Source organism: Planococcus citri, chromosome 1 (genome assembly GCF_950023065.1).
Source record: "Planococcus citri chromosome 1, ihPlaCitr1.1, whole genome shotgun sequence".
In the NCBI taxonomy this organism is placed as follows: domain Eukaryota; kingdom Metazoa; phylum Arthropoda; class Insecta; order Hemiptera; family Pseudococcidae; genus Planococcus; species Planococcus citri.
The window spans coordinates 76,302,767-76,328,104 of record NC_088677.1 but is presented as its reverse complement, the minus strand read 5'-3'; the positions used below and the strand labels follow the sequence as shown (position 1 = coordinate 76,328,104).

The window sequence follows — 25,338 nt, the reverse complement described above, 5'->3', positions numbered from 1 at the left end:
AGGTGGGTACCATCGAGAAACTACGGCGTGAAAAATTCAGATCCACGCCACCTCCCCTTTTTGGGGAACCCTCCTTTTGTGAAATTTCAATAACACAGTTCTTAGCTCTCAGCTCCATTTCAACCGATTTTGAAATCTTTTCTGGAAGTTACGTATATTCTTAGTAAGTATCCCCACAAAAATTTTCAACCCCTCCCCTCATATTTACCCCTCAAAATGGCGTTTTTTAAATTTTCTAAGTATTTGTCTATAGGAACTTGACAGAGGTGCGCCGCGCTAGTGTCGCCTTGTTTATGATTGGCTGATGAAAGGTCCCAGTATAAACATTGGAATGTAATGTTGTGAAAACTGAAGGAAAATTGTTGAAAATTGCTGATAACAACGGGACCTTTCGTTAGTTCCGGTGTTTTTGACTACCATTTTCTAGAGCGCGACAGTTGTCTTGTCAAATCCCTAATGGAAACACGTTTCTTATTTCTTGAATGTATTTGTGGCTCCCAAACATCATATACTATATTGAAAATTTTTGCTTTGGTGCGCCGTGGTGAAAACTTGGAATAATGTATCTTAGGGGGTGGGGAGTGAAATGGGAATTTTGAAAAAATAACTATTAATGAGTAGGGTATCGTTTTCGTATGATTCGATACCGCTGAATACGAATATGACCTCAGATCTTGTGCCACACTCACCTGGCCCTCTTCAGAGCCCCTCAACTCCCCTCAATTTTCACGATTTTTGAAATGAACTTATTTTGATGACATTGATGTCGTTTTCATATGATTCGATACCGCTGAGCACGAATATGACCTCAGATTTTGTGCCACACTCAGCTAGTTTTCTCTAGAGCCTTCAGCCCCCCCTCAGTTTTTATTATTCCTCCATGTCATAATTCATACCATTATAGAGAGGGTTACTATAGCTTTTCACTGCATTTTTTTCTGAAAAAAACAATTTTAAGAGGCCTCATCCCCCTTCCCACGGTCGGAGGGGGAAAGAAAAGTCGGTGGACAAAATTTGTATGAAATTTGATGTACAACAAAATTACCAAGCTATTTCTAATGTGAAATCAATCCTCGAGAAGGAATAATAAAAACTGAGAGGGGAACTGAAGGCTCTGGAGAGAACTAGCTGAGTGTGGCACAAAATCTGAGGTCATATTCGTGCTCAGCGGTATCGAATCATATGAAAAGGACATCAATGTCATCAAAATAAGTTCATTTCAAAAATCGTGAAAATTGAGGGGGCTGAGGGGCTCTGAAGAGAGCTAGGTGAGTGTGGCACAAAATCTGAGATCATATTCGTATTCAGCGGTATCGAATCATATGAATTCATTAATAGTTATTTTTTCAAAATTCCCATTTCACCCCCCCCCCCCCACCCCCTAAGATACATTATTCCAAGTTTTCACCACGGCGCACCAAAGCAACAGTATCATTTTTTAACAAGAATTTTTTTTGCAAAAAAATCCAAAGAGTCCCACTCATGTATCACTTCTTTACCTCAGATTTATATAAAAGCCCTTTCTTTTGCTGAGAAATTATCAGAAAGTTTTGGTTTTTTACTAGAAATTGCAAAATTCTCACTTTTTTGCCCCAATTTCCAAAGAATCTTGAATTTTTAAATTATGAAGTTGTGAAATCAAGTTTTTTTTGACAAAATTTGAGAAAAAAGCATCAGTTTTTGCACACTTACCAAAAAATCTTGCTTGTTGCTAAAGTTGTACAAGTTTCTTTCGTGTTCGATTTTTAGATTTTAATTAAAGAGGAAAAGTTCTGGTTTTTTTGGTGATTTTTTATGCACTAAAATATTTTAATCGATTTTTGTCATTTTTTGGTTACTATTTGGTAATTTTTCGAGCTTTTTTGGTTAGGTATAAAAGTTACTTTTCTTTGGAAAAAAATTAGGACACGAGCCCTGAATTTCCAAAAATGGAATAAGAAGTTCAATAAATAAATTTCGTCTTTTCCCTTCAAATTATCGATATCGACTTTTTACCGGTTTAAGCGCGGAGGGGGGGGGGGGGGGTGTTATATGTATCACAGTAATTTTGTGCCGAAATTTTTGTGCTATACACGAAAAAATTCAAGTTGCCACCCCTGTTCTAGCCCCACCCCCCTTGGGGGTAGAAGGACAGTTGATATATCATTGGATCGAAAATTTGACGTAGAACAAAAAAGTACTGAACTGTTTTCGACGTAAAATCAACCCCTGACGAGAAATCTGCGAAAAGGGGGGTTCAGCCCCCCCCATAAAAAAAATAGCAAGAGGGGTACGGGGTGATAACTCTCAGGAATTATTCAGGGGGTCACCCTCGACAATTTCCCGCAAAAAAATCTTGGCTAGGTAAAAATTTTTTTTTTTTTAATGCGATTTTCCAGCTAATTCGCCTACAGTACACTAGTAGAAAAACTGCACAGAAAAAATTAAAGTAAAAAGCACTAAAATTTAAGAAAAAACATCGCAAGAATTGAATAAAAAATTCACGAGATTTAATGATGAAATGAAATTGCGAAAACTTCACAAAAATTTAGGCACAAAAGAAGACTTGGAAAAAAAATGTAGAAATCCTCAAAAAATTCTAAATACATAAAACCATCAAGTCTCAAAGTCTAAAAAAACTCGGAAAAAATCTGTAAACAGAGGAATTGCACAAAAATTAGAGCTGAAAAATTACTAAAATTTGAGGCTAAAGTAGGAGAAAATTTAATAAAAAATCTCAAAAGTTCAAGAAAACAAGCCATCAGCTATTCCCTCATTGCAAAAGGGTTTTTGCTTTTTGTTAGGTGCTTTTTTTTTCGTTTTTTTCCCCGTAAATTTTATCACAGCCAAAAGTAAGAAGAAATTTACAGAGTAATGAATTTGCAAAAAAAAAGTAAAGAAAACTGAATAAATAAAGCTTCTGGCTTTGGCTAGCTGTTGCTTCAGCTTTCAACCCCCCCCCCGGCCCCCAAACTTCCTCAGCTTTCAGCTTTCACTTTCACTTTCAGCTTTCAAGTTTCAGCTAGGGCTAGCTTTCTGCTTTCCTGCTTTCCATCCCTATTATGTTTATGTACATTCGGTCATTCAGTGATAATTAGCGTAATTAATTAGCAAAATAATAAAGAACATCACACATTTTCACATTTCGTCAAAACGTCGCCTATACGCGGCGATGACGTCACGCAGACTCTATGCACTCTCCTATCCAAATCACAGAATGGCTGATTGAATTTGTGTGTACACCCGGTAAGTGTTTACCTTGGAGGGGAAGGGGAGGGATCAAGGTTTTTATGTTTTTATCACTGTAGATAACTTTTCACCACAGACTTCTATGTATAAACTAGATGACGAACTCCGTGTGAAATACACGGACGCGTGTAGTATAACGCGCCCCTGCAACGTAGGTCAAGAAACACCATAATAACAATGCGAGTTATATGGATGCGCGATCATTTTTTTCATTTTTATATTTTTTACCAGTAAATTTTTCAATAAATCAACTGGATATGAATGAAAACAGATGTGCAGAACATCAATGTATAATGTAATCATGAAATTCACTCACAGTTTATTTACAATACAAATGAAAAATGAAAAATGAAACTTAGTAACATTGGGAAAATTTATTTTATTCGTGCTTAAGATTGGTCTTTTTTTTCATTTTATTTATGGTACTTGCATGATCGTTTAATATTTTTTCAAGGCTATAAAAACGCATGTTCATTGTTCATAATACCTATCTCTTACAGATTAAATTGAATAAAAATAACTTATGTATGATCAACACCAAAATCTTTTGAAGAACAATAATCAATAATTCAGATTAGGAAAAAGGGTTGATCCAGTACACAAAATCTTCAGAGAAGAGATTATTAATTATTACAAACTTCATGTTCTAAATTTTTTGAAGCTCAAAGTTGTAAAAAGTCGTCACACACAGTAAAAATTCAACTTCAAACTGAAAAGTGAAATTGATGGAAATTTTTAGTGAATTGTGCACATTTTTTGGTTTATTACAAATTAAAATTCATACCTATTTAAGTGTTTATTGAAAATTTTGCGTAATTTCAATTCAAGGTTGACATGCATAAAAATCTGTCTGTTAAAAATGACCATTTCTTTACGAAATAGAAAAAAATGTATACCAATCGATAGTAGGTAAATTCTACTTTCTTTAGTTAATGTCCAATTGTCCAAACAAAAATTTTTCCGAATTCCTTCAATTCCAAGAAAATGGGGAAAACGTATTTATCCTATGATTCTGCTCTGCGCCTGTATTCATACCCTCTAGGCTCTTGTAGTCTTGTACCTACTTGGGAAATTTTTGCTAAAAAAACTCAGCAAAGTTTTAAAACTAAAGTGTTCGTAGATTTTTTCCTTATTTCAAAGTAAGTAGTACATACCTACTTGCATGAAAAGTTCACGCGAACAATGCATAATATTGTGCAACGTTTTAGAAATAGGTATTTTTAAAATTTTTAGAAATTAAAAAAAAATTGGAAGCAAAAATTTTTGTTTTTCATCAAGTTGTTTTTTAAAATCCTTATTCCTTTCTGATGATTTCAAATTTCAATATTTAGCTTTGAATTTAGTTTGAAGGTTTTTTACTTTTTTCAACTTTTTGTATGCACATATTCACATAATGTGCTTAGAATGAGTTACGAAATTTTATTCTTTATCTTATTACCTAATTGTAAAAATTCTCAAAAAATAGTACTCACCTGAACGTATTTTTAGATGAAAACAAATTTTGTGTGCTTGAATTAGATTCAAAAATATGGCGGTTTCAAATTTCATTTCGTCAATATTTTCCCCTCGGGTAGCCCAAAAATGTTGAAAAAATTCACGTCACTAGTCTCATGTTTCCTCTACACATTTTGGGTAAATTCAAAAATTTCTGTTCAAAACTCATTGAGTCATTGAAGTATGATTTTTCCCCCGAAAAAATTGTTTTTTCTCTATTGTGGGCAAGGGGGTGGGATGGAGAAAATTTTCGCTCCAACATTTTTTTAAAGGTACCCAACAATGTTTCATCAAAATTGAAAATTCTAAAAATTCGAGGACAGGCGCATTTCACCTATTTTTACGTGGGAATACCCGAAACAAAATCCTATTTTGAGTTTGACCTTGTTCTTCATATTTTGGAATTAATTTTGTGTTATTTAAAAATTTTTGTTGTTCAATTTTTAAACATTTTTATAAAAATTTGGAAGTAAAAAATCAAAAATTTTCTTTCCTTACCAAGTTGCTTTTTAAAATCCTTTCTAATTATTTCAATATTTTTATCTACAAATTTACTTTGAAGGTTTTTTCGTATATACATAATGTGCTTAAAATGATACACTTCAAAAAAATTCCTTTAAAAATTTTTTAAATCACAAAAAATCAAAAAATCTAAATCATTTTATAACATCTACCAATTACCATATAATCACGCGTAACTGCGACCAACTGCGACCTACGTGTCAGGGGCAAGATATACTATGGCAAGTATCAGTTTTTTAACACGTATCTTATGGCGAGTTCGTCATCTAGTTTATACATAGAAGTCTGTGCTTTTCACAATTTTCTATCAGGTAGCAAAAATTCAAATAATTATTTGCTAATTTCGCTAATTATGAATCAATTTGGTCGATTACAGTGAAGCTTTGAAGCTTTCAACGCTGCGGTATTATCGCGTTCGATGCATTCAACTTTTAAGCTTATTCATCAGCAGCAGAAGTACTTACATATTGATAGACTGACTTTGTGCCGGTGCCGGTAATGAACTAACCTTCAAACCTTGTAAATGTTGGTAAATTATTTATGATGAGTAAGTATTGTTCGAGTATAGTTCGAGTGGCATTTACTTTTGTTTACGTAAATTTCGATGACTAAGTGAGTGATCCCTGAAATCTGTCTGTTTCCATTTCAGCTAGATTCTATCTCCGAGTAATTGTGTATTATTAGATTGATAGTACGGTAACGCGGTGATTGTTTTTCAATAGTTTCGTCATTAGATTGCTGCCTATTTTATTGAGTAGTCGTCGTTGTTTGTCGTATCCCAATTTGTGAGTATATGCATCATGAAGAAGTATCATCAATCTTCGTTGATTTACATATTAAACGTAATCATTCATCTACCTCTGTTTTTTTTCAGTTTTTGCCTCAGTTGGTATATACTCAACATCAGTGAAATTTAGTGTGAATCAGAGCTACAACAATGAAAAACCATTCGTCGAGAAATCGAGATAGTATTTAGTGCCTTGAGAAAATTCAAATAGGTGAGTGGAATTCCACGATGAAAATCCTTTTTATTGACACAGTTCAGTGTGTTGTTTTTTGTAATGTTAAGATTTTAATATCACTAACAAGGTCACTTTTCAAGAGCCAATTATTTAAATTTAAAATTAATTTGAAATTTTTCACAGGAATCATTTACGTTGGGTTGTTCATATCCATCTGACTGCCAAATCTTCGAGGAAGCAAAGCGAAGCAAAAAGCTCAACGATTTTGTCAACCAGTAGTCACTATATTCTTGTTGTATTGCGCAGCTATAACTCGTAACAGTTTTCAATTCTGAGGCTGAACTGGTGTTACCACGTTCAAGTGTAAAGATGTTTTCCATTTGCAAAGGTCACACACATCTGTCGAAGCAGTTATATTATTTCCACGGAGGCACCACCATGAAGATACTTCCCAATTTTCGAGATCGTAACTACTTCTCGGGAAAATCATATCACATGCGAGAAAACGGAACAGCTGTGCTTTGTAGCTCTCAAGATCACGTTGATTTTCCAAACTTAGTTCATTATACAGTTCGTAATTCTAATGTGAAACAGGCATTCCTTAGATCGTCAAATAACGCTAATTTTTCCAAACAGTTACGTTACGTGCATACAAAAAGTAACAAAGATGGAATTGCCAACTTCAAAAGACACTCTGATTTCTCTAAGCAGTTAAATTCGATGGCTAAAAACGAAAACTCCAGCGAGGGAATTGGTAATTTGGTGGAAGAATGGCTGTTACGTTTCGATTCTCTGGGCAGAATCGAGGCTAGTGGAATTTCCGGCACTTTTAATGCTTTATTAAAGTTCAATATTTTTAGTACCGAATGGAGTACTAAAAATCGAGAAAATTTCAAAAAGTTGATCATTAAATTGGCCGAGAAAGGAGATCAATTATTAGATCCAAATAGCAGAGCTCGTTCTGAATTTAGCTCTTGGCAGGTTGCTAATACTTTGAAGGCGTTATCCTACATATTAAGTCGCAATGTATGGCATGGTTATGTTCGAACTAGTAATCGGAAAATAGCCGAGGTTGATTTATTCAAATCTGTAATTAACGGTTTGATACGTCGAGGAACTTGGATACTGGAGAATGAAACAGCTGATCAATTTGATTCTCAAGGTATTGGTCATTGTCTAATTGCTCTATCTAAATTGAGTATTGATGAATTCGAAGGATCTAAGAAATTCATCGGTTGTTTAATAAAACGAGGCATCAAAGTGATAGATCAGTTCAATTCTGTCGCCGTTTCGAACAGCTTGAGTGCCCTATCCGTGTGGAATATAAGCGATTTCGAAGGCGCCGGAGAATTCATTCTACTTCTGTTCGAACGAGGAAATTCAACCGATGAAAGATTCACTGCTCTGAATATCGCCAGAACCTTGAACGCTATGTCCAAATGGGACGTCGAAGAATTGCGAGGAGCTAAGGAGTTCGTAATTTACCTAATGAGACAAGGCACTTCGGTGGCCAATAAATTCGATTCTACGCAGATCGCGCTAAGTTTGAACGCTCTGTCCAAGTGGGACATCGACGAGATGCGAGAAGCTAGAGGTTTTATCGTTTCGTTAATCAAAAATGGAAACTCTACTATCGATACGTTTACTTGCCAAAATATCGCCAATAGTTTGAACGCGTTTTGCAAATGGAACATCGACGAATTCCACGGTTCTAAAGATTTCATTGTCCGGTTAATAAAACGGGGAAGCTCGACAGTCGGTGGTTTCAATGCTCAAGAGATTGCCAATACTTTGAACGCGCTGTCCAAATGGAATGTTTACGAGTTAGACGGAAGTAAACATTTCATCGTTGAATTGATCAGATGTGGAATTCTAACCGCTGATTCGTTCGACTCGTTGAATGTTTCGAGCTCGTTGAATGCGCTTTCCAAATGGCACATCGACGAACTAAACAGATCCAGGGAATTTATCGCTCGATTAATAAAACGAGGTCGTTTTCTAATCAATAGATTTCATTCGCAGAGTATTGCCAACAGCTTGAACGCTCTCAGTAAATGGAACATAGACGAATTCGAAGGAGCCCAAGAGTTCATCGTCGACCTACTGAAGCAAGGAAATTTCTTAGTTGATACGTTCAATGCTCAAGAAACGGCGAATATCTTGAATGCTCTATCCAAGTGGAGAATAGACGAGCTTCAAGTAGCTAGAGAATTCATCGTTCGTTTATTTAAACGTGCGAGTTCAATGATCACCAGATTCGATTGCCAGATGGTTAGTAATTGCTTAAATGCTCTTTCTAAGTGGCAGCCCGATGAATTAGAAGGAGCTAAGGAATTTATCGCCGAACTGATCAAACGAGGGAATTCAATTTCTGGCGAATTCCATTCTCAAGGCGTCGTTAATAGCTTGAATGCCCTATCTAAATGGAGTATTTTTGGATTGCAAGCAGGTCCAAATTTTTTAATCAATTTAGTAACTCGCGGAAGCGTTATTGTTGATGAATTTAGTCCTCAAGAAATTTCCAGCGGGCTGAGCTCTTTATGTAAATTGAACATTTTTGATAGTAAGAAATGGAACGATAATCAGTTGAAAAACTTGAAACATTTCATTATCAAACTTGCCGAAAAAGGCACCGAAATATGCGGCGAGTTTAATTCTAGAAGCATCGCCGAAATATTCGATGCTTTTTCAATACTGGAAATTCTGAGTACAGAAAAATGGACGCCAGATGAACAGAACCGGTTGAAGAATTTCCTGGTCAGTCTTTTTAGTCTAGATGCCTCGTGTAAAAATTACACTCTCGTCGAGATTTCAATGATATATAGAACGATATCTGATTGGAATATTCTTCAAACTAATGAATTTGATTCGAAACAGGTTGATAAGTTCAGAGATTTTGTCAGTAATCTGGAAAATCGACTGCTCACCCTTGGACATGAACAGGATTCGGAAACACCTGACGTTAATATAAAGTTTGTCGTTCAAATTATCAATGTTTTGCCCGAGCTGAATTCTAAAAATCTTATTCTGTGTGAAAATCGGTTACTGGTTTGGTTGATGTGCTGCTTAAGTAGTAATGTGGAGAAATGCGAATCTTCTTGTTTGAAGGAATATTTGATTCAAAGAAGTATTTTGACCGGATTGCGTGATCTTTTAAAAATTGTCGGTGAATTGGAAGATACTCGTAGACACAGTTTGTTAGGAGCATTTGATGAGAGTTTGTCTAAAATATACAATAAAGTGGTTGGAATTGATTTGAATCATAGTGATGAAATAGTAAATGTAATTAATGAATTTAATAAATTACAAGTAATTCGAGATATGCAGTTTTTGTCTTAAGTAAATGATCATTTTTTTAAGATGTGATAGTTTAGGTTTGAAAATTTCTTTGGTATAAAACATGTTATTTTTTCTATTTTAGAGGAATTATTGCTACTTTAAATTGACGTATCAAACATAACTGAAATGTACAAAAGTGAAGGATTTTTTTCTGCTCGTTGTTCAAATTATTTTTAATTAGTGTTCGTTTAGTTGTGTATTTTTGTTCCGGTTGTTTTCAATAAATTGATCGATTGAAATTAGTGTAGGTACCATTCGTTTTGTTTCAGATAAAGAAGTTTTCACTGTTGAAAATTGTTTAGAAAACCTATAATTGATTTACAGAGAACATCTACCGCTGTCTTTGAGGATACATTTTTTGTCTTATAGTCCAGCATATGACAATAGGAGTAAGTGCATCCCCCCGTCGATCCTCCGGGACAACTTTTCTCTTAAAGGGGACATCCTAAGGAACATTTTAAAGCAAACTTGCCCAAAAAAAAGTTGGCCTTACCTACAAAATGGTGGCCATTTTGATTAACAGGTCAGCCGAAATCGCAGATTTTGCGTTTTAACATAGGACTTGCACTAACTTTTTCAAACTTTACAAAGGTAGATCGAAAGATCATGCAAAAATTCATCACCTGTCCAAATTTCAAGCGCTAAAGTACGTTTTTCGATTTTTGGTGAATTTTTGAAAATCGAATTTAGGCCAAAAATGAGGGAAAAAATCAAAATTTTACCAAATTGACCAAGAAAGCTGAAATTTGGGATATTGCCTATTTTCGACATGCCAAATCGATTGGAAACGGTTTCAACCCGTTTTGAGCAGTTCTGGAGCCTCCAGCAGATTTTTGAAACTCGAAATTCCCACAAAATTCCATCAAATTGGAGTTGTAAAGCTAAAATTTATTCTAAAAACTAGTTTCAATACGCTACGAAGTACTGCAGGTGAATTTCAAGTTGTTTTGGAGCCTCCAGCGACTTTTTGAAAATTCCTGAAGCCTCCAGCAGATTTTTGAAACTTTAAATTTTCACAAAATTTCATCGAATGGAGATGGAAAGCTGAAATTTACTCCACACTCCAATTTTAACACCCTCTGAAAACGACTTCTGTTGAATTTCAAGTCATTTTAGAGCATCGAACGACTTTTTTGAAAATTATTGGAGCCTCCAGTAGATTTTTGAAACTTGAAATTTCCCCAAAATATCATCAAACTAAGATGGAGAGTCGAAATTCTTTCTGCAAACTAATTTCAATACGCTACGAAGTTGACTGCTGGTGAATTTCAAGTCGTTTTGGAGCCTCCAGCAACTTTTTGAAAGGTTGTATGGCGTTTTTTTGAAAAATTGAAATTTCCTAAAAATAGCTGGAAGCTTCAATACCATTTGAAACCACCATGTAGTCTGCGAAGTAAATTTCAGCTTGCCAACTCCATTTGATAAATTAATGTTGGGGAAATTTCAAGTTTCAAAAATCTACTGTAGGCTCCAGTAATTTTCAAAAAAGTCGCTAGAGACCCTAAAATGACTTGAACCCACCTGAAGTCGTCTTCAGAAGGTGTTAAAATTGGAGTGTAGAGTAAATTTCAGATTTCCATTTCCATTTGATGAAATGTTGTGAAAATTTAAAGTTTCAAAAATCTGCTGGAGGCTCCAGTAATTTTCAAAAGAAGTCGCTGGAGGCTCCAAAATGACTTGAATCCACCTGAAGTCGCCTTCAGAGGGTGTTAAAATTGGAGTGTAGGGTAAATTTCAGCTTTCCATCTCCATTTGATGAAATTTTGTGAAAATTTAAAGTTTCAAAAATCTGCTGGAGGCCTCAGAAATTTTCAAAAAGTCGCTGGAGGATCCAAAACGACTTGAAATTCACCTGCAGTACTTCGTAGCGTATTGAAATTAGTTTTGGGAATAAGTTTTAGCTTTACAACTCCAATTTGATGGGATTTTGTGGGAATTTCGAGTTTCAAAAATCTGCTGCAGGCTTTTCCAGAACTGCTCAAAAGTGGTTGAAACTGTTTCCAATCGATTTGGCATGTCGAAAATAAGGTATATCCCAAATTTCAGCTTTCTTGGTCAATTTGGTAAAATTTTGATTTTTTCCCTCATTTTTGGCCTAAATTCGATTTTCAAAAATTCACCAAAAATCGAAAAACGCACTTTAGCACTTGAAATTTTGACGGGTGATGAATTGTTGCATGATCTTTCGATCTACCTTTGTAAAGTTTGAAAAAGTTCGTGCAAGTCCTATGTTAAAACGCAAAATCTGCGACTTCGGCTGATCTGTTAATCAAAGTGGCCGCCATTTTGTAGGTAAGGCCAACTTTTTTTTGGGCAAGTTTGCTTTAAAATGTTCCTTAGGATGTCCCCTTCAAGAAAAAAGTTGTCCCAGTTGATCGGCGGGGGGGGGGGGTGCAATTACTCCTATTGTCATTTGCCGGACTAGTCAAAATTGAGAATAAAATCGAAATTTTACAAAACTGACTCGGAAAGCTAAAGTTTTGAATACACCCAATTTTCGACCCACCAAATCCAATCCATTGAAAACTGTTGGCAATTTTTCAAAATTTGAAATGTCCAAATTCCAAAAACTTCATCAAATTAAATTGGAAACTCGAAATTCACTCTGAACCTTGATTTCAGCATGCTGAGTCGACTGGAGGTGCTTTCTGGGAGTTATTTTCTCTCGCTTGAGCGTAGGAAGCGGTCATCTGAATTGAATCACAGTTCATTTCAACTGAGACAAATAATTCGACTTTGAAAAAAAAATTATTCAAAGAGAGAAGAAATCCGGAGGACCTTCCCTCATGATTGAAAGAGAAGAAAAAAAGAGAGAGGAATCAACGAATGAAAGATATCAACATATGCAGAAAAATCCACTACAAAATTTGAAAATAAAAAAAAAACAAAGTCATCAAATCTCGAAGAAACTTCCTTCCCTTCTCGAAAAAAAGATAAAAATTAAAGGAAATCGTGATTTTTGGAAGAAAAAAAATTACAATTCCACAAAAATGAGACGAAAAAAATCACTTGTTTTTTAAAGCACGAAATTCAAAGATAAAAAACTGTAGAATAAAAAAAAATAGTCAAAATTTAGGTAAAAGAATGACCACAATTTAGAACAAAAAAAGCCCGTCAAAAGTGAAGTAACTTCGCCAAAATTCGAAAAGAGAACAAAAATGGAAATTCTGAGAAAATCATCGAAAAACATTAAAAAAGAAAACTCGCGAAAATTCAAATCATACCCGTCAGAATAGAGAAAATTCAACAAAAATTCAAAAGAAAACTCACCAAATGAGCGAAGAAAAAAATTCACAAAATTCAAAAAAAAAAAAAACATCGAGCAAATCCCGACTATTTGAGCAATAAAATTACGCAAGCTCGAGGGAAAATTTTTATGAAAAAATCTCGAGAATTCAAGATGATAAAATTCGGTAAAAATTCAGACGAAAAAATCACCAAAATTCAGAGCAAAATCATGGAAAAATTATTTTGCAAAAAAATCACCACTAGGTAAAATTCGAGATGTAAAAATCAATCAAAAGAGGAGCTGAAAAAGCAGCGATGCCATTTAAAATAAAAGCAATGTTTTTTTTCGAAGAATTTTGGATAAAATTTTGAAAAAAAAGAAGGAAATTTGTGAAAAAAACTTGGAAAAGTAACTTTTATAGCAACCAATATTTTTAAAAAGTAACCAAAAGTTACCAAGTATTTAAAATTTTTGTTCTGTAGAAATTTTACTCAAATGCTGACTTTATCGAAAAAACTAAAAAATGGAATGATATTTCAAAACCTTACCATTGAAAGAGACAAATTGAGAACGATTTTGATGCAACTAATATTGAATTGAACATATTGAAAATTAAAATCGTTTGCTTTAACGAGATAACTTTTTTAAATTCAAATTAATTCCTTCTTGTTTGTAACTTTTATGAAAAATTGTCGACTTTCGAGACTTTTTCTTGGCAAATTTTCAATTTTCACAAATTTTATATTTTTACCTCTATTCAATAATTTCTATAATTTTCACGAACCAAAACCATTTTGTTATTCTAAAATAATTCCAAATCATCATAAAATTTTCATGATATTTTTCATATTTTAAATTCAATTTCACGATCAACTCCAATACATTGATTTCATCATAATACCACACAATAAACGTTCAAATTTCACTTTAAAAAAAATTATTGAGCCCAATAAAAAATTATATTAACGTACATAGAAAATAAACATGCGATATACATACAGAAATTCACACACAAAAATATTTGTCATTAAAAAAATTTAAACTTCAGTCATTCACTATCGTATAATCACACCTCATAGATTTATTTTTTCGAATGCTGTCTCTTCATATGACTTTTCATATTATCTTTTCTCTTAAAAGGCCGATCACAAATTTCACATTGGAAATTAGCACCACGATGAACAAATTTGTGAGTGTGCAATCGAATCCTCTGGTAGAATGCCATACCACAAACTTTACATTTGTAAGGTTTCCGATTCAAATGCTTATTCATGTGTTCTAAGAGGTTAGCCTTTATTGAATACGTTTGTCCGCACTTCTCACATTCGTATTCTTCTTTCTTTTTGCCACATTTTAATATATGCTGGCTGTATTTTGAATTCGAAGGACAAACTTTGCCACAGGTTTGACAAACTTTCGGCTCCGGGAAATGAATATTTTTCATGTGATAATGCAGAGTAATGCTTGTTGCGAGCTCTTTACCGCAGACTTCACAAACTAAAGACATGGACGAAGTATGTTTACTGGCAATGTGTCGCTGAAGTCTTCTTTTTTCGCCCGTTCTGTAGCCGCAATCATCACACGTAAGTGGTTTTTCGTGAGCACATCTCATGTGGGCAGTTAGTTTGCTTTTGTATTTGGCTACATAATCACAAGTTGGGCATTTGAATTGCTTATCCGAGTGAACCGTTCGTAAATGATAATTGAGTAGAGATCTAACTCTGAATGAAGACGTGCATAGTTTGCATGAAAATGGGCGTTTTCCAGAATGAACGTTTAAATGCTCCTGGTAAGTTGACTCTCGGGCAAATGTTTTCTTGCAAATTAAGCAAAAGAAACGTTTATCGTTTTTCTGTAAAAAAAAAAGGAGGGTTTTAGAAAATAAAATTCATTAGCGTAAAGTTGTGCTTTAATTTGCTTACTTTAGTATTTTCTTTCAAGCTACATGATGCTGGAATATGTTGGCTCGTAATGTGTTTCCGAATGTGTGACTTCATTCCGGTCTTAAAGCCACATATAGCACAGGTCAATGGCTTATCGTGGGCACACTTCAAGTGCCGACTTAGTTTGCCATTGGATGTGCATACATAATCGCAAGTTGGGCATTTGAATCGTTTCTCCGAGTGAATTGTCTTAATATGCGTAGTAAGGCCTTGTTTATCTCTGAACGAAGATGTGCACAGATTGCATGCAAATGGACGAATGCTATGCTGAAGGCTCATGTGCTTTTGATAATTCATCTTTCCATAAAAAGTTTTTCCACAAGTTGCACAACAAAAGCTACTTCTATCGTCATCGTTTTCCTATTTAAAAAAAAAAAGTTGGGGTATTAAAGATTGTAGTCTAGTAGTTTCAAGTTGTACGTACTTTAGTTAGCTTACTTCATTTGTGTTCAATGTCCATGATGCTGGTGTGTGTTTTTTCACAATGTGATTTCGAATTTTAAACTTTTGTCCGGTTCTATAGTCGCATATGGCACAAACGTACGGTTTAAAGTGGGTATTTTTCATATGTTTCTTTAGTATTACATGATCTTTGCCTATATAACCGCAGATCGAACACTTGAATCGCTTATCTGGGTGAACTGTTTTTATATGCCGATTGAGCATCTTTACAGCTTCGAACGAAGATCTGCATAGTTCGCATGAAAATTTGCCTTTTCCAGAATGAACCTTTAAATGCTTCTGGTAAGTCAACTCATGGGAAAATGTTATCTTGCAAGTAGCGCAAGAGTAATTTTTATCATTGTTTTCCTGTAAAAAAATGGAGGTTATTAGAAAATGCAATTGATTAATGTCAAGCTGTGCTTTGATTTGCTTACTTCGAGATGCTTGCTCACGATGTGTAGCCGAATTCGTTTTTTATCTCCAGTTCTCCAGTCGCATATAGCACAAGCAAATGGTTTATAGTGGGTACTTTTCATGTGCTCAGTTAGTTTACTCTGATATTTGGCTACATAATCGCAAATTGGACACTTCAATTTTTTATCTGAGTGAATTGTGTTAATATGATTAGTGAGGTCTTGTTTAACTCTGAACGAAGATGTGCACAGATTGCATGAGAATGGACGAATGCTATGCTGAAGGCTCATGTGCTTTTGATAATTCATCTTTCCATAAAAAGTTTTTCCACAAGTTGCACAACAAAAGCTACTTCTATCGTCATCGTTTTCCTATTAAAAAAAAAAAAAGTTGGGTTATTAAAGATTGTAGTCTAGTAGTTTCAAGTTGTACGTACTTTAGTTAGCTTACTTCATTTGTGTTCAATGTCCATGATGCTGGTGTGTGTTTTTTCACAATGTGATTTCGAATTTTAAACTTTAGTCCGGTTCTATAGTCGCATATGGCACAAACGTACGGTTTAAAGTGGGTATTTTTCATATGTATCTTTAGTATTACATGATCTTTGCCTATATAATCGCAGATCGAACACTTGAGTCGCTTATCTGAGTGAACTGTTTTTATATGCCGATTGAGCATCTTTACAGTTTTGAACGAAGATTTGCATAGTTTGCATGAAAATGGACGAAGTTCGGTTTGAAGTTTGGGTTTTTTTGTATTACTGTTACGATTTTCGTTACATTTATTGGTCAAATCATCGCTATAATCACTACGTTCGTCTGGTTCACGGTTTTCTTCATCGCTAGAATCAGGATGGTCATTTATCGGTGTCGTTCGCATGGTGCATTTTCTTTTCAATCGGCTACGATTACTCGTTGTACAATTTTGTGTATTAGCGAGAGGAGTCTCTTGAGAATCATTGGTAGAAGAACACAACGTATCGTTGGATGGAACACTATCCAAATTTACGTCACTGATTTTTTCAATTGGGGTTGGATTTTTTTTATGGGATGTATTGCCATCAGGTTCACTGTTCGAAGTAGATGGATATGAATTGGAATCGTTTTGCACAGCGTTCGAATTTTCCAGCATTTGGGTAGAATTCTGATTAGTATCGTTATGATCAGGTAGCGCTGAAATTATTTGACTCGAGTTGTTTTCAATAGAATCGTTTTCTAAATTAATTTGATCGGATTCTATTTTGCAAGTTAGGATAGATCTCAATTTGGTGAGATTTATCTCAATATCAGCTCGATCATTCAATACAACCCTAATTTTCTCTGCATGATTCGGCGCTCGGAAAGAATTTTGGGCTGGAGTCTATAAAAACAAAAAATTACATTAACTTACATACTGAATATGAAAATGATTTTTTTCTTAAAAATTCGATACTTACTGGCAATATGATTTCTTCGTACAGTTGGCTCAAATAAGTTTGAGTCTGGTGACATTGATCTACAAAATGCGAAGCGTTTTCTAAATGGTTAATGCACGAAACACACACAGTTTTCGGTAAAGAATCATCCGGCGAAATCTGTGAAAAAAAATACTAGATAATTTTCGGAGCAATTTTCATTTTTGAAACATATTATACCTACTACAAAAATGATCTGTTTTGATTTAAATGTTGCTATAATTTAGTATGATGGTTACTTTGATGTTAAGTAGATCCCTGATTGGGTATGAATTATGAAATACTTACATTCAAACGAACGATTTCTTTGATTTTCGACTCGAGCTGTTTATTCGAACCGGTTTCGCTGAAAATATCAAACATTTCATTGTTCTGATTGCCACATAAACGACAATGTTCGTTGTGCATTTTGAAAAATTGGTGTAACTTTCGTTAAAAATGAACTAAAGTTATTTTTTAATCGTAGTAATATAATTAATAAAAAGATTTTCGATCATTTCATTTTTGTTTATGTTGTTTTTATCTAAATCATCTAAATCTAGCCTAATCTTATCAAACAGTCGAACACGAGGTCGAGTTAGTGTTACCATATTTGAAGACAAGAAATGTTCGTTTGGGAATTTCCAGAATTTTTATTTTTTACACTTTGCTCAAATTTCGAAATGGAAATATTTGATTTGATCAAATTTTATAGTGTTTTTTCAATTGTTTTAATTTTTAAAATCAGTGCCCGGTGACTTTTATTTCCAAGTGGAAAGAGCTAGCGAGATGAATGAAGCGGCGTTGAGTAGGGAGTAGGGGAAAATGAGGGCTTTCAAATCAAAAGCGATCTTGAAAATTTCAGGCCCATGCACAGGGTGTCCACAAATTGAGAAAACCGGTTTGGTCGAAAAATTCAAACCGGTTTTTATTGGCGCAATGTATTCTACACACTAAGGCGACAAAAACGTGATATGAATTTTTTGAAACCAGTTCATTAATTTGCAACCAGTTGACAAAAAATACCCAAAAATTGTAGATAGAGAACAAAACTCAAAAAAGCTAGAAACAAAAGTTGTAGTTTGTAGAGCGTCAATAATTACACAATTCTGTGTAATCAGATTTTGAAACCGGTTCATTGGTTCGCATTTAGCAACCAGTTTTTGACAATCACCTAAAAATTGATGATAGAGAAAAAATAAAAAACTAGAAACAAAAGTTGTAGAGTGTGAAAAATTGAACCATTTCTGCTGATCGGGTTTTTGAAACCGGTTCATTAATTCGCAACCAGTCATCGAAAATTACCCAAAAATTGTAGATAAAGAGAAAAGCTAGATAAAAAAGTTATAGAGCGTGAAAAATTACACATTTCTGTCTAATCACATTTTGAAACCGGTTCATTGCTTCGCATTTAGCAACCATGTTTTTGACAATCACCTAAAAATTAAAGAATATGGAGAAAAAAAACCTTGGAACAAAAGTTGTAGAGCGTGAAAAATTCAATCATTTTCGCTGATCAGATTTTGAAACCGGTTCTTTAATTCGCAACCAGTTATCGAAAATAACCCAAAAATTGTAGATAGTGTCAATTGAAAAAAACTTGGAACAAAAATTGTAGAACGTGAAAAATTACGCAATCCTGTCTAATCAGTAATCACAGTTTGAAACCGGTTCATTGCTTCGCTTTTAGCAACCAGTTTTTGACAATCACCTAAAAATTAAAGATAGAGAAAAAAACTTGGAACAAAAGTTGTAGAGTGTGAAATATTGAACTGTTTTTGATGATCAGATTTTGAAACCGGTTCATTAATTCGCAACCAGTTATCGAAAATTACCCAAAAATTGTAGATAGTGAAAAAAATTTGGAACAAAAGTTGTACAGTGTGAAAAATAACGCAATTCTGTGTAATCAGAATTTGAAACCGGTTCATTGGTTCGTCTTTAGTAAACATGTTTTTGACAATCACCTAAAAATTGGAGATGGAGAAAAAAAGTAAAAACTTGAAACAAAAGTTGTTCAGCGTGAAAATTTAACCATTTTCGCTGATCAGATTTTGAAACCGGTTTATTAATTCGCAACCGGTTATCAAAAATTACCCAAAAATTGTAGATAGCGAAAAAATCTTGGAACAAAAGTTGTAGAGTGTGAAAAATGACGCAATTCTGTGTATAATCACATTTTAAAACCGGTTCATTGGTTCGCATTTAGCAACCGGTTTTTGACAATCACCTAAAAATTGGAGATAGAGAAAAAAACTTGGAACAAAAGTTGTAGAGTGTGAAAAATTGAATCGGATTTTGAAACCGGTTCGTTAATTTGGAACCAGTTATCGAAAAAATACAGGGTTGCAAATTAATTACCCATTTTCAAAATCCGATCAGCAAAAATGGTTCAATTTTTCACACTCTACAAATTTTGTTCCAAGTTTTTTTGTCTTTTTAAAATTTCTGATACAAATATTTCGACAAAAAAATTTTTGAACATTTTTGTAAGAACTTTAAGCCCAAAATTGAGTTTATGATTTTTGAGATTTTTAAAAAATATCAAAACGAGTGAAAATTTCTCAAAAAATTTCAAATATTTCGACAAAATTGTTTTAAAGCATTTCGAATGAATTGTTACTCGAAAATTGGCTTACGATTTTGAGGATTTTTTAAACATAATGACCCATTATTGACAGTGGCGTAGCCAGGATTTTCTCAAGGAGGGGGCAAAACCAGATTTTTAGGTATGAAAAATAGAAATCAGGGGTAATTTTCTGAAAACCGATCATGTTGTGTTGTGATTTCATGAAAATGAAGGCAAAATTACTGCTCGATCGAAGCGAGAGCGAAAATTTTTAGAAAAAATGAGTCCGAACAACAAAAAAAACGTCCATTTTTGCATGTTTTCTTTCAAATATTTGCTCGCAAGGGGGGGGGGGGGTCATGGCCCCCTTCGCCCCCCTTGGCTACGCCACTGATTATTGAGCTCACATGTTCTTGGAACTGCACGCAAAAGTGTTGATTAAAATTTTTTGATATTCTGACAAAATTTTAACCTCTCTTTTGATATAGGTTTAATAATACCTTCCAAATTTTGGGGCTTAAAAATTTTCAAACTCGCTCAAAAAATACATTTTCGTCGAAATATCTGAATTTTTGGCAAAATTTTAACGTATTTTGATAGGTCGAATGACCTTAATTTTTTTTGAAATCCCCAAAAATTGTAACCAATTTTGGGCTTCAAATTTTTCCAAAGTGCTCTAAAAAATTTTTAAGGAAGGGTTTGATTTCATGCAGAAATTTTAACATAATATCTATTTTGATAAAGTCGATTGACACTTTTGTCAAATATCGCCGGAATCGTGATCAAGAAATTTTTCAAACACGCTCAGAAAACATTAGAGAATCTAAAATTTCTATCAAAACTTTTTTCAAGCCCTTTTGATGAATTTTGCGCCCAAAAATTAGGTCAAGGTTTTGGGAGCATTAAAAACAGGGGCATGCGACATATCATAATGGGTTAAAATTTTGGCATAAAATCAAAAAATTTCCGCTAAAATTTTTTTCGAGTAATTTTTTGAAGAATCTTGAGCCTAAAATTGCACTATGATTTTTAGGACTTCGAAAAATGTGCCATGTGACCCAAAAAAATAATTTAAAACTTTGACAGAAAATCAAAAAATTTCCGCCAACATTTTTTTGGGGGATTTTTGATGAATTTTGAGCCCAAAACTGGGCCATGTTTTTCGAGATTTTTGAATAATGTATCATACGATGACTCAAAATGGCCTAAAATCTGGACTAAAAATCAAAAATTTCCATTAAAACTTTTTTTTGACCACTTGAGAAAAATTTGGACATTAGAACCAGAAATTGGGTATTTTTTTCAGGATTTTTGAAAATTGGGTCATATGACACAAATCTTTTTTTCCAATCTAAGTGAGCTAAAATTTCGATAAAAAATCAAGAAAGTTTTTCTGAGCTCTTTTGAAAAATTTGGATTTTGTGTCCCGAAATTATCAAGTCACGTCGTCACGATTTTCATAATTTTCAAAAAAACATATCCATTTTATCAAAAATGGACAAAACTTCCATCAGAAATTGATCAGACTACTCTAGGCGGATTCTGTTCTCAAAATTTTCTCAGGATTGATAAAAAAAAGTATTATACTACGTACCTGTCACAATAGATGACATTTCCTGAGAAATTCACCAACTTTTTTTTGACCATTTCTGAAGAATTTGCAGCCCAAAGTTGAGTGATGAGTTGAAATGTGAGCATGAAAATCAAAAACTTTTATCAAAACTTTTTTTTGGCACTTTTGATGAATTTTGAGCCCAAAACTGAGCCATTATTTTCGAGGAACAGAAAACTTTGCTATGTGACCAAACAAAGTGATTTAAAATTTTGGCAGAAAATGAAAAATTCTCATTAAAACTTTTTAAAAACACGTTTAAAGAATAATTTTAAGTCCTGAACTAGAACACGATATTCGGAATTTTTGAAAAATGTATCATGCAACGCATCATAATGGGTTTGAAATTAGGCAGAAAACCTAGAATTTCTATTAAAAAATTTTTTGAGTACTTTTGATGAAATTTGAGTTCTAAAATGGGGTAATGATTTGAAATCCTCCGAAGATTATGACCTCATTTCGAGCTAAAAATTCTCCAGAAATTCCCGAAACCCATTTTCGTCAAAGTATTTTAAATTACATATTAAGATTCCAAAAATTATGACCCAATTCTGAGCTCAAAATTTTTCAGAAATGCTCAAAAAATATTTTCATTGAGATATTTGAATTTAAAGTGAAATTTTCACCTTTTGATAGGTCGCAAGGTGACATTTGAATAATTCTATAAAATTCCATTTTTACTCAAAATTGGAAGGGGTGACTTTAAAATCTGACTGCGATGATCTATATCCATAAATAATTTACTGAATTTTTTAGACCACAAATTCCAGGAAACGGTATTTTTTCGGATTGGTTTGTAGAAGTGTAGACTGAAAGTTAAATAATAAAAAAAAACAACTTATTAAAATACGTTTATTAAAAAAAGGAAAAGAAAAAGAAAGAAAAAGTCGTAATTTTAAAACAATGCTGCAGGAACTAAAAAAAGAATTACAATAATGTTCTCTAAGAATGGAAAACCGATTAATGCGAGAATATAAGTTTTAAAAATAGTATCAATTTTTTATCGCTGGTTTGAAATGAACACCGAATAACCTATTTCGTTTATTTCTTTTCTTCGAAAAATAGATAAAAATCACGAGCAATTAGTATGTATTATATGAAATTTGGTATACAATGTATAATTCTATCAATTGCGAGCTTATATTGTTATCTCTCAAGGACAATTATTTTCAAAATGGAAATTTCAATTGCACACGGTTACCCATTCTTGATTTACACATTTTTCACATATAACATAACAGCACCATTGAAATCGACATTTACATTTTTCTACACGTGTCTGATTCAAAGAGCTGAATCCTCTGCCACAGCACAGAGACGAGCAGTTATCCATTCCGCGACTTTTTCGATTACAAATTCTGCCAGTAGTGCCTGGGAAATCGACTCTGGGATCCCTGTCGCAGAAAGTTGGCGAATCTTGATAATACAACAGGTCCTGCGATAAGTCTCGTTCATTTTTCCTGATTCTTTTACGTCTTCGTTTACCTTTATGGTCCCTGGAGCGTCGATTTCTTTCTAGGTTGTTCTGTTCGACGAATAAAGGCAAACCATTACCTTGGTTCGATTGATTGACCTTGATCGCGTCGCGGAAACGGTCTTTGAGAGCGTTACCAACCACTCGGAATTCGGGTGCTGATCTCCAGCATGTTTTCAGTTGACAGCTGCCGGACATGCCGTGACATTTGCATTTTACTTGCATTTGGGTTGAGACTGCCTGTAAAATGATGGAATAGTTTGTGAGATTCGTGGTAAATATTAAAAAAATGTAAACTTAACTAAAAATAACCAACGAGTATTAAAATGTCAAAAATCTCTAAAAATAAACAAAAAACTTCAAAATTGACAAAAATTGTCAAAAAAATTGATTTTTTGTAAAATTTGCCAAAAATTAAATGAAAAAGTAAGTACCCAAATCTAAAATAGATGCACAAAAATCATCAAAAGTGATAAAAATCAATTTTTCAAAAAATGCATTAAAAAGTACCCAGAAGATGAAAAAACTATCTTTTTTTAAATTTATTTATTGACAAAAAAACATGAAAATTGATAAGAAATAGGAAAACAATAATGAAATTTCAGCAAAATTTGGGAAACGTTGAATCAAAAATTGAAAAAAATGTTTAAATGGTAGAATAATATTTCATCAATTCCAAGATTTTTTGGGTTTTGGAAAGCACGTCTTGCGACATATCAAAATGGGCCAAAATTTCACGAGAAATTCAAATGTTGCAATAAAGATGTTTTTTGAGATTTTTTTTTTTAAATGATGAGCCCAAAAATGGAACATGATTTTGGGAGTTTTTGGAAAAGCATCATGAAATAACCTGGTATTAAAATGAGTTGAAATTTCTACAAAAAATCAAAAATTTAGACCAAAACTTTTTTTGGGCATTTTTGAAGAATTTTAAGCCCAAATTTGGGCCATGATTTCGGAGATTTTTGAAAATGTCGTCGTGCAACTAATTTCTGTAGAACACATTTTCTATCAAATCTTTTCTCTGCACTTTTGGAAAATTTTGAGCCCAAAATTGGGACATGATTTTCAGGGGTTTTGAAAAATTGGTCATGCAACCAAACGAAATGGGTTAAAATTTCTGTCAGAACTATTTTCAACACTTTGGAAGAATTTGGAACTCGAAATTGGTTATGATTTTTGGTGTTTTTTCAAAAAAAGAAGTGCCATTTGATCTATCAAAAAAAAAAATTCAATTTGCGAGAAATCCAAATATTTTTACATAAACATTTTTTTAACGTGTCTGAAAATCTTTAAGCCAAAAATTTCATCACGATTTTTGGGATTTTTGGAGGAGGGGTTAAAATTTTGTCAAAATACCTATCAAACTTTTTTGAGCAGTTCCACAAGAATTTTGAGATCAGAATTGGGTCATGAGTGTCAGAGTTTCTGAGAAATGGGCCATTAGACCTAATAAAATGGGTTAAAATATCTGCAAGAAATCAAAACCTTACTTAAAATTTTTTTTCAACTCATTTTCCAGGTTTTTGAAAAAAGGGACATTCGACTTGTCAAAATACATTAAAATAGTCGCGAGAAATTCAAAATTTTTGACTAAAATATTTTTTGAGCGTGTTTGAAACCAATGAAAATAATGTGTTAAAATTTCTACAAGAAATTAAAACCATCCACCAAAATTTTTTTCTGCATTTTGGAAACATTTGGAGCCCAAAATTGGTCATGATTTTCGGGGTTTTCAAAAAAAAAAAAAAAAAATGGTCATTCGACCTATCAAACTATGTTAAAATTTTGCAAGAAACTCAATTATTTCAACGAAAACATTTTTCGAGCGAGTTTAAAAATTTACAAGGCCAGAACTTGATCACGATTTTGGGAATTTTTGAAAAAGGTATCATTCGACCTATCAGAAAGGGTTAAAATTTCGTCAGAATATCAAAAAAAAAATTTCAACGCTTCTTTGTGCAGTTTCAAAGAACTTCGAGTCCAATAATGAGTCATTATTCATTAATCATTATGTTTAGGGTTTATGAAAAATGTACAATGTGACTTGGGAAAATGGGTTAAAATTTCTTGAGGAAATTAACAATCTCTATCAAAACACCTTTCGAACATTTTCGATAAATTGCAGCCTTGAAACCACTTGATTTTGAAAAATTGTCAGAGGTATTCAGGCTCAACAATTTTTAAAAATGCTCAAAAAAATTCTGATTGAATTTTTTAAATTTGTGATGAAATTTTAACACGTTTCGATAGGTTACATTACATTTTTTTGAAAAATCCCAAAAATCATGACCCAAATTTTCGGGTCAAAATTCTTTTAAAAATACTTTGAAAAAATTTTGGTTGAAATATTTGAATTTTTCGAGAAATTTTAACCAGTTTCGATACGTCACACAACATTTTTTCGAAAACCCCAAAAATCATTGCCCAATTTTTAGCCCAAAATTTTCTTTGAATGCTCAAAATACATTTTCGTCAAAATATTTGAACTTTTCACAAAATCTTAACCCATTTTGATAGGTCACATCACATTTATTCAGAAATCCCAAAAATCGTGACCAAATTTTGAGCTCAAAATTATTCAAAAATGCTCAAAATAGCTTTTCGTTAAAAGATTTGAATTTTTTGCGAAATTTTAACCCATTTTGATAGGTCACATTACATTTTTTCAGAAAT

The 25,338-nt window shown here is 33.3% G+C and overlaps 3 protein-coding genes across 3 annotated transcripts in view; 1 reads left to right on the top strand and 2 right to left on the bottom strand.

The window, feature by feature from the left end:
• The first annotated feature begins 5,389 nt into the window (after positions 1-5,389).
• LOC135833208 (uncharacterized) lies at positions 5,390-9,784 on the top strand. The gene is made up of 4 exons (XM_065346903.1): positions 5,390-5,791; positions 5,894-6,029; positions 6,119-6,242; positions 6,390-9,784. The coding sequence occupies exon 4, from the start codon at positions 6,576-6,578 to the stop codon at positions 9,543-9,545; it is 2,970 nt and encodes a 989-aa protein (XP_065202975.1). The 5' UTR covers positions 5,390-5,791; positions 5,894-6,029; positions 6,119-6,242; positions 6,390-6,575; the 3' UTR covers positions 9,546-9,784.
• Positions 9,785-13,711: 3,927 nt separating this feature from the next.
• LOC135833202 (zinc finger protein 595-like) lies at positions 13,712-17,584 on the bottom strand. The gene is made up of 7 exons (XM_065346890.1): positions 17,317-17,584; positions 17,011-17,148; positions 16,026-16,934; positions 15,596-15,946; positions 15,156-15,527; positions 14,697-15,077; positions 13,712-14,626 (listed from the first exon to the last, which is right to left on the bottom strand). Exons 1-7 carry the CDS (start codon positions 17,434-17,436, stop codon positions 13,856-13,858), a joined length of 3,042 nt encoding a protein of 1,013 aa, XP_065202962.1. The 5' UTR covers positions 17,437-17,584; the 3' UTR covers positions 13,712-13,855.
• A 4,445-nt stretch (positions 17,585-22,029) lies between these two features.
• LOC135833195 (protein Wnt-10a-like) overlaps positions 22,030-25,338 on the bottom strand; it is a 44,299-nt gene continuing 40,990 nt past the window's right edge. Inside the window, exon 4 of the mRNA XM_065346877.1 lies at positions 22,030-22,902. Coding sequence (XP_065202949.1) covers positions 22,372-22,902 — 531 coding nt within the window. The 3' untranslated portion in view covers positions 22,030-22,371. The remainder of the gene's footprint in view (positions 22,903-25,338) is intronic.